The sequence below is a fragment of the Capsicum annuum genome, chromosome 10, assembly GCF_002878395.1.
Source record: "Capsicum annuum cultivar UCD-10X-F1 chromosome 10, UCD10Xv1.1, whole genome shotgun sequence".
Classification (NCBI taxonomy): Eukaryota; Viridiplantae; Streptophyta; class Magnoliopsida; order Solanales; family Solanaceae; genus Capsicum; species Capsicum annuum.
The window spans coordinates 158,887,366-158,897,277 of NC_061120.1; the positions used below are offsets into that span (position 1 = coordinate 158,887,366).

At 39.5% G+C, this 9,912-nt stretch overlaps 1 protein-coding gene across 1 annotated transcript; it reads right to left on the minus strand.

Moving 5' to 3' along the window:
• Window positions 1-4,051: 4,051 nt before the first annotated feature.
• LOC124887818 lies at window positions 4,052-5,140 on the minus strand. Its single transcript, XM_047397733.1, has 3 exons — window positions 4,908-5,140; window positions 4,603-4,709; window positions 4,052-4,263 (listed from the first exon to the last, which is right to left on the minus strand). The coding sequence occupies exons 1-3, from the start codon at window positions 5,138-5,140 to the stop codon at window positions 4,052-4,054; spliced, it is 552 nt and encodes a 183-aa protein (XP_047253689.1).
• Window positions 5,141-9,912: the final 4,772 nt, after the last annotated feature.

A 9,912-nucleotide genomic window follows, 5' to 3' on the forward strand; every position in this document is an offset into this window, starting at 1 on the left:
GCTAGGATACTCATTGTAAGTCATGCACTAAAATGCTACTCACAGGATAGGATGTTTCAAACGTAGGAAAAATGGTTCGTCTCCTAGCTTAGAAACATACGGGGTATTACACATACCATAGGCTTCCCCTTGGACCCTAACACTATCCAACATACGACCACCATGGCCAAACCATACCCAGCCATACGACCAGTGCCCTAAAACCATACCTTAGGCAGAATAGAATCCTCTAGGTTAAACATAAGGCAACATCCGATTGGCAACATACTACTAGTACCCTAAGATACGACTAGTATAACCCAACCGTACCTTGGACAAAAACTAACAAACCCATATTAGTTACCATATGACCAAGACCAACCAAATCGTACCATATCATACGAGAAGTACCCCAAGTCGTATGATGTCTAAAAGCCCAAAACTGAGAAATTTTCTAAGGGTCAAAACCCAGGGTGTTTCAATTCTCCCCCTCTTGGATCATTCGTCCCTGAATGATGGACATGGCGATATAAGCACGATTTACACCCAAACACCTCCATTTCAATTTTTAACTAAGTTAGAAAACAAATATGAAAGGGTTCAATCTTTCCTTTAAAAAGTTTGAAAGAAAAAGTATGATGAAGAACACATACCTTCCGCGTGAATTCCTAGAGCATAAAATAAGAACAAATATTTAGACTTCATTTCCTCTTCCGCTTCCCAAGTATGTTTTTCCACCTTGTGTTTTCTTCATAGAACCTTAACCGAAGCTACATCCTAAGTCTGCAACCGACGAACCCAAGATCTCAATCGAGATTTCCTCATAAGATAAAAAATCTGAGATACCTAGTCTTTCAAAGGAACAACCGATGAAGGATCACCTACACATTTCCTCAACATAGAGATGTGGAACACCAGATGCATGGAGCTCAAACTAGAAGGCAACTCCAATTCATAGGCAATATTATCAACCCTTCTTAAAATTACATAAGGACCCAACGTATCAGAGACTAAGATTTCCCTTTTTCCCTAACCGCATCACTCTCTTCATGGGAGATACCTTTAGGAACACCCTATCCCCAACCTCAAATTTCAAGTCCCTTCGCCTTCTATCCATATAAAACTTTTGGAAACTTTGGGCAGCCTTAAGCCTATCCCAAATCACCTTTACCTCCTTCATTGCCTGGTAAACCAAATCTGGGCCAAACATATTCTCCTCACCAAGCTCAAACTGCCTAATAGGAGATTTACACCACCTATCATACAATGCCTCAAAAGGGGGTATACCAATGCTAGAATGATAGTTATTATTGTAAGAAAACTCTATAACAAGTAAATGCTCAACCCAATTACCTCCATAATTAATCACACGTGCACGAAACATATCCTCTAACGTCTAAATAGTCCTCTCTACTTGCCCATCCATCTACGGGAGGAAAGCAGTACTCAGACTAATCCCCTTTCTCAAACGACCGCCAAAAGTGAGTTAAAAACAGTGTACCACGATCTGAAATGATAGAAACCGGTACCCCAAGCGGCTTCACTATATCATAAAGATACAACCTCATATAATCCTCGGCCGAAAAGTTGGCCCTCAATGGAAAAAAGTGAGTCGACTTTGTCATCCTATCCATGATGACCCAAACTGAATCAAACTAATTTCGAGACCGAGGAATACCGGTAACGAAATCTATATTGATTACTTTTCATTTCCATTTCAACAATTCAATTTCTTAAAACAATCTCCCAGGCCTCGTGTGCTTAACTTTTACTTGTTGATATACCATGCACTTGGCCACAAAATTAGCCATATCCGTCTTCATACCATTCCACCAATACATCTCCTTGAGGTTATGATACATTTTTGTCGAATCGGGATGAATGACACAGCTCAGTTTATGCTCCTCAGCCAATACCTTTCTCACAAACCATCGACGTCAGGAACACACAATCTCTCTTGGTACCGTAAGGTACCATCTCCACTAATCTCAAAGGTTATCACCTTCTGCCCACCAACATCACTCTTGATCCTTAACAGGGCAGGATCTAACATTTTCTTTTCCTTGATCTCTGCACTAAGATATAACTGAAACACTTCCTGAACGAACACACCATTATCCTCAGAGTTAAAAGGGCGAACTCAAAGGTTAGCCAAATGGTGAATATACTTCACCAACTCCCGTTTCTCCTTATACACATGAGCTAGATTCCCCATGGATAACCTGCTAAAAGCATCAGCAACTACATTAGCTTTACCTGGATGGTAATGAAGACTCATGTCATAGTCCTTGAGAAGTTTAAGCCACCTTCTCTGTCTGAGGTTAAGCTCTTCCTAAGTAAACACATACTCCAGGATTCTATGATCTGAGAAGATATCCACAAGCATCACATATAAATAGTGCCGCCAGATTTTCAATGCAAACACCACAACTAACAGTTCCAAGTTATAAGTAGGATAGTTCCTCGCATCCACCTTCAACTGCCTAGAATCATAGGCTATCAAATTTCCATGATACATCATAACACAACCAAGTCTCACCCGGGATGCATCATAGTAAACGACAAACCCTTCAGTGACTTCTGACAAGGTCAACACTGGAGCTGAAGTTATCTTATCCTTCAGCTTCTAAACTTCCCTCACAAGTATCCAACCAAGAGAACTTTACCTTTTTCTAAGTCAACTTAGTCAATGGGGCAGCTATAGATATGAAACACTCTACGAACCTCCTATAGTAGCCAGCCAAACTTAAGAAGCTCTGAATGTTGGTTGGAGTGGTGGGTCTAGGCCACTTCTTAACTGCCGCAACCTTTTGTGGATCCACCATGATCACCTCACCAGAAATAATATGACCCAAAAAAGTGACAGTTTCAACCAAAATTTACATTTCGAGAATTTGGCATACAACTATTGCTCCTTAAAGATTAGCAACACAACACAGAGGTGATTGGCATAATCCACCTCACTCTTAGAATACACCAGGATGTCATCTACGAACACAATGACAAATAAATCTAAAAACTGATGGAAGATCCTATTCATCATATCCTTAAACGTTGTTGGAGCGTTGGTCAAACCAAAAGACATAACCAAAAACTCAAAGTGCCTATACCGAGTATGAAAAGCAGTCATAGGGATATCTACCTCCCTAATCTTAAGCTGATGATACCCAAACTGAAGATTAATTTTAGAGAAGAATTTGGCACCTTACAACTGACCAAACAAGTCATCTATCATTGGAAGAGGATGTTTGTTCTTAATTGTTATCTTGTTCAACTGCTGATTGTCAATACACATCCGAAGGGAACCATTATTATTACGCATGAATAACACCAGTGTGCCTCACGAGGACATACTAGGACGGATGAAACCTTTATCCAAAACACCTTTAAGTTGCTCCTTAAGGTCCCTCAACTCAGCCGAATCCATTCTATAAAGGGGAATAGAAATTGGATGTGTCTCTGAAACCATATCAATCCCAAACTCAATCTCCCTATCAGGAGGAATACCAGGAAGGTCATCAGGGAAGACCTTAGGATATTCATTCACCACTAGAACAGAATACAAAGAAGGACCTTCCGAGTTAGAATCTTTCACCCGGATTAGATAGTAGAGACACCCATTAGAGATTAATATCCGAGCTTTAAGATATGATATAAACCTTCTCTTAGGATCTAGGGAACTACCCTCCCACTCAATAACTGGTTCACCAGGGAACCTAAAGACAACCATACGGGTCAGATAGTCTAAGGATGCATAGCATGAGTGCAACCAATCCATCCATAGAATAACATCAAAATCCACCATATCTAGTTCAAACAAATCTGCCAAGGTCTCCTTACTATCAACATATACCACACACACCCTATAGAATCTTTTAGCAATAATAGAGTCACCTATTGGGGTAGAAACAAAAAAAGGGGTTCGAAATAACCTCTGGACCAAAACCAAAATACACCATCACAAATGGGGTGACATAAGAGAAAGTGGACCCCAAATCAAGTAAACAATCCCATCACGGGAGAAGAGTTGTAATGTACTAGTCATGATATTAGGTGATACCTCAAACTCCCGTCATGACACAAGAGCATATAACTGATTCCAGCCTGTGTCGATACTAAAAGCAGAAATAGATGTAGAAGCAACACCCTTTGGTGCAGGAGTAGATGAAGAGGAAACCAAAATCTTGTTCGCTCCCGAACCAACCTTACCAATCGGACAATTTCTAAGTGTATGGCCTGGCTGACCACATTTAAAACACATGTCCCACTTCTCATCACAAAAACCTGATGCAACCAACCACAAAACCTACAAGGAGGACACGATGAAGCCGACTTTACCCCCACTAGCCTGAGATTGGGCACCTTGTGCCCGAAAGTTGTTGCCACCCTACTAACTCCTGTCACCCGACGGCTTCGAGTAAGGAGCACTAGCTGTGGAGAAAGAACTAGAAGTCCCCCACTTCTTCTTTGGCCATTCACCACCATCCCTACCAATTTGTTGTTGCCCACCACCCTGCTTAAAGAACTTAAACTTTTTTTCCTACCTCTCTCCTATTTTAGCCTACTTTTTCTTTTCCTCCTCCACCTGTTGCATATGCATAACCAACCTAGAAATGTACATACCCTTAATAAGTAATGCAGTCTTACTATAAGGGATCAACACATGAGACAGTTCTGAAGTGAACTTTCTCATCCTGGCCCTCATATCGAACACCATTTCTAGAGCATACCTAGACAACAAGTGAAATTTCAAGGCATACTCCTTGACCGATATCTTTCCTGATTTCAAATTAAAAAATTCCTCCTCTTTTGCTTTCCTCAACTCCTGGGGAAAGAAGCAGTCCAGAAAAATATCAAAAAAAGTTTCCCATGGAGATGACTCCTCAAACTTACCCCTTGCCCTATCCTATTCCTCTTACTATTGGTACACCACATCCTTCAGCTGGTAAGCAGCAAAATCCACCCTTTCCACATTCATGGCATGCATCACCCTAAAGATCGTTTCCATCCCCTCTAAAAAACTTTGAGGATCCTCCTCCATATTAACACCAGTGAAAGTTGGAGGACCCAATATCATGAACTGGACAACCTTTGTGGACTCAAAAGATGGAATACCAGATACACAACGCTCAGCCTGAGAAGCTACCAACCAAGAAATCATATTAATCGATTAATGAAACTCCACATTTATTATGTCTGCTTAAGGAGTCTGAGGAGGACTAGAGGGAACTGGTGGAACTCCAGAACAATTAGGGATGGGATCCCTTGACCGAGTATGAATCACATGAGTAGAAAATATCCCATAAACATAGTCATCAGTTGGGACAAAAGAGTTTTTGCATGTATCAGATCGTCGAGGCATGATCTGAAAACTAAACAAATCAGGATTAGAGAAGATTTAAGGACCTTTAAATTTACAACTTAAAATCAGAACACAAGAAAGAGAAACATTCCTAAATGTCCTGTAGCCTCTCCCTTATGAATGTGGTGCACTACACACCCTTAAAAGAGACTCTACTCGACACGGGTTTGTGAACTCCTAATTGACCATGAACTTAAAGCTCTGATACCAACTTGACATGACCCGAATCAAGGCTTTATTGTAATAGGCATACCAAGTTTAATCAGGACCGTGGACCACCCCTGATACCCAACCCAACCTCCAAGCACATACCCTAAGTTGAATGAATTCTGAACATATAACAAGATAACGTATATGAAGATATAATGACTTTGGGATAAGTATACTTCCTAGACCAACCCAACCAAGTTAATCCTCCAATAACCAACAAAACTAAGAAAATAACCTAATATGCTTATATATATAATGCTAAACCAAATTGAACAATCATAAATCAAATATAGTCCAGTGGTATCATTCATAATACCAATAGCAATGCCAAGGCTGAAACCAATACCGACATCGCTCATACCAACCTAAAGTAGTCCCACAAAGCATCTAATCGAAAGTAAAATAATATATGATTAGGGCATGCCCTCGACCATAGCCAAAACCATAGTCGATAAAATGACCAAAGTATGTAAAGACATCCATGACATGAAATAGAGCCTTTCAGAATATGCAAGCTCGTCACTTCAATCCAACACAAGTTGTTCCCAAATCCAATCACTGAATGGGAGAAGTAAAATGGTCGGTTCCTGCATCGCGTGGGGATATAGCGCCCAAAGATGGGTTAGCAGGTGAATGCTATCATGCACTCAGTATAAGCATAAAATAATTCCAACTTATAAAACCAAGTAATCAACCATATGCATTTACAAACATACATATATATATAATCCATGCCGGGAAAGGAAACTGAGTTTAGCATGCCTTTAAAATTGTTAACCTGGGTATGTGAATAGCTTCACCGACCTAGAATCACCCATGGACTATATAGGTCCAGTGTTACCCCCTGAACGTGCCCCGATGCGTGTAGCCACACAAGCTGGAGATACCGTAGAGGTAGGGAATTCTCGTGTACCCTTCACTCTCCATGATACATATATACAAGTTTAACTTAGGGAATTCCCGTGTACCCCGCAACTATATGGTCGTCATGACCAATCCTCATGTCGATAAACATGAGTTTCCAGTGTCCATCCATTGGACTCACTCCTTCATGGTTAGCTATCATAACCCACCATTATTGCCCAATTAAAACCATTATCACACAACCAAACCATCATTCCAATTATTATTAACCAAGGCTACAAGTAGTGGTATCGTCATACTGACTATAGCTTCCAAGCAATGTCCTTAGCCAACCTTTTTAAAGAAAAAAGATTCCTATGCACCCATAGATTACATTGTTAAGTTTACTTGGGGGATTCCCATATACCTCATAAGTATTTTATTTTTCTGTTTGCTTGGAGGATTCTCTTGTACCCCATAAGGCTTTCAATTGAACCAAACCATGACCATCAAAACCTTACCATCTAGCCATTTAAAACTATCTAATCTAATTTAAGTTCCATTACCAAGTCATACTATGCAATAATTTCATTAAAGTCTAACTATGCAATAAAAGCATTCTCGTAGGCATTTTAACAAACACGTTGGGGGCATATAGTTTCCGAAATCAAAACCAAGTACCAAGTAACCATTCCCTTGAAACCAAGGGTTAAACCACCATTATAATCATGAAACCCATAAATAAAAGACATGGAAAACCATAAACAACCATTATAACCAAAAAAACCCAACACATATTTGAAAAACCCAAAACCATACCACAATTATGCCATGAAAACCATATGTTAAATCATGCCTTTAGTTGAACTAACAATGAGGGAAGAGTAACATGCCTATGAGAGAGGAAAACCACCCTTGTAAGCCAAAATTGATCCTATTAATGAAACCCTAGCCTTTCTTGACCTAAGAGCCTTGAGATAATTTGAGAGAGTTTAAAGTGTTTTAGATTAGAAAATAGGGTAAATGATGTCCCAATAATGTCCAGATTATCCTCAACTTAAACTGTATAAAATTCCCAAAGGAAGGTACGACCACCCTCCCCTAAATCATACCCTTACCTCTGACCCTAGACCTCCCCTTGGACCCCAACAATGTCCAAAACATGACCACCATGGCCAAACCGTACCCAAGAATATGATCAGTACCTTAAAATCATACCTTAGGCAGAATAGAATCCTTTAAGTTAAACATAAGGCAACATACGATTGGCAACATACTATTAGTATCCTAAGATACAACTAGTATGACCCAATCATACCTTGGATAGAAACCAACCAACCCACACTGGTTACCATATGACCAAGACCACTCAAAAGGTACCACATCACACGAGAAATACCCCAATTCGTATGATATCCAAAAGCCAAAAATTGAGAAATTTTCTACGTGTCAAAACCCAGGGTATTTCATTACCCTCAACTTACATTTGAGCCTTCAAAAAATGAATATACAATGTAGTCTATGGTTGAGAGGCTAAGGCAATTAGAAGGAAGTAAGGGATCAAAAGGACTTAGCTACAAAGACTTGTGTGTTCACCCCTACGTGGAACAGTCGGAGGGGTACAAACCTCCTAAGTTTAAGTTGTATAAAGGGACTAGAGATCCCAAGGCACACTTGTGCCTATACTGTGATAAACTGGAAGGTGTGGGAAAGAACAAAAAGATAAGAATGAAACTATTCATGAGAAGTCTCACTGGGGAGGATCTCACGTGTTATATGTAAAAAGATGGGAAAATATGGGCTAACTGGATTGATATGGCCTCTGATTTTGTGGAGAGATTAAGATACAACACCGACGTTGCTCTCAACTAATTTTATATGTGGAGATTAAGAAAGAATCTAAATGAGTCATTTTGAGACTACACCATGAGATAGAGGGTCGAGGCTGCAAGAGCTCGACCCCCGAATGAGGAGTCTCAAATAAAGGTGTGCTTCGTTATAGCACAAGAGCCACAGTACCTTGATAAGTTGCCAACAGTCATTGATAAAAGCTTTCCTGATATTATTAAGATAGGAGAAATATTTAAAGATTGTCTCAAGAATGGCAGTATCATCAATTTGGATTCTCTACAAACTACCAACAGAGTTTCCTAATCTGGAGGAACTGTAGAAAACTAGAAGACAAAAGAGATAGCTATAATGATGGCAGCCCAGCCTTCAGAGAGCGTTCTGAGCTATTAAACTTGCTCCACCTCTGCCATTCTACCCACAAACTCCAACATCGTACCCGAGATCTCCCTATCCACTACAACCCCCCAATGCCATATCAAACCCCAATATACCAAATGCCTACTCCTTATCAAATACAGCCATAATTCTCAAGCCCTTCCTATCTTGTATACCAGACACAACTAGCTCATGTCTAAATATCTTGACCCGCTCATGTTCCAGCTACTGAGCCTTCTCAAACCCAAATTCAATTCTGAAAAAAATAATAAACACCTTTAGTCGAACCCATAGCTTAATTATATGAAAAACTCAAAGAAGCAGACTACATCATAACCATTCCTATCATGCAAATTGATACTAAATCTCCGTGGTATTAACATAATCAGACTTGTCCCTACCATTCTGGGATGAGAAGGCATCCCATTGAGGCATGTTTTGCTCTGAAGAATAAGATTCAAAAGGTGAATCGACACCAAGGTTATTCAGTTGAAGGACCCAACCCTGAGTATTACCAATAATCTTCTTCCATACCATCACGTGAATATACTTAATGTTGATGAGCAAGTTGACTTGGAACAACGACAATTTTGACCAAGAAAAAATATTGTCATCGTCAATGAGTATAGAGAAACTCCTAGGCAAAGCAATGGATAGAAGACTACTCCGTCCAGGACTTGTCGGGCACTTGGGTTGACTTGACAAATTTTTTATGTTTTCATGATTTTTGAAATAAATAGGCTTGATGTTCGAGCTAGCTTGCAATTTTAGTTTTTGAAATTATGCTTTGAGATACTTTAGCATCATTAATAAAGGCTTTTTTTTTGAATTATTGATATTCCTTATTTTTTTTTTACAAAAAAATAACTTTAAAAATTGTTGAATCTGAGTTTGTGACACATAACGAGATCATATAAAAATTAGAAAAAGTGGAAGAAGATGAGAGCCCCAAGGAATTTGTTAACAAAGTTGACGATTTGGAAGATTAGCCAAGACACTTCACGCCTGGACAGTTGGTTTTGAAACGAATTTTCCCACATCAAGACAAAGCAAAAGTCAAATTCTCGCCCAACTGGCAAGGTCCTTATGTGGTCCATTGAGTCTTGACAGAAGAAGCACTCATACTTGCAGAAATGGATGGCATAGTTTGGTCCAAACTCATAAATTCAGATGTTGTTAAGAAATACTATATTTAATCTTTATTTTATGCCCTACTAAATTTTAATTAGAACTACGTTTGACCTAGTTACCATTTAAGAGAGATATGTAGGTGCTCCTATGGAGTTCGATTG

Excerpts from the sequence above, each read along its gene's own strand:
- LOC124887818 (XM_047397733.1), bottom strand. The coding sequence starts at position 5,140 with ATGATTTCTTGGTTGGTAGCTTCTCAGGCTGAGCGTTGTGTATCTGGT. Across the intron at positions 4,710-4,907 it reads TACCAGCTGAAGGATGTGGT|GTATGCTCTAGAAATGGTGT; the intron begins GTACCAATAGTA and ends CTTGTTGTCTAG. Across the intron at positions 4,264-4,602 it reads GACTGCATTACTTATTAAGG|GTTTTTGTGATGAGAAGTGG; the intron begins GTATGTACATTT and ends TGGTTGCATCAG.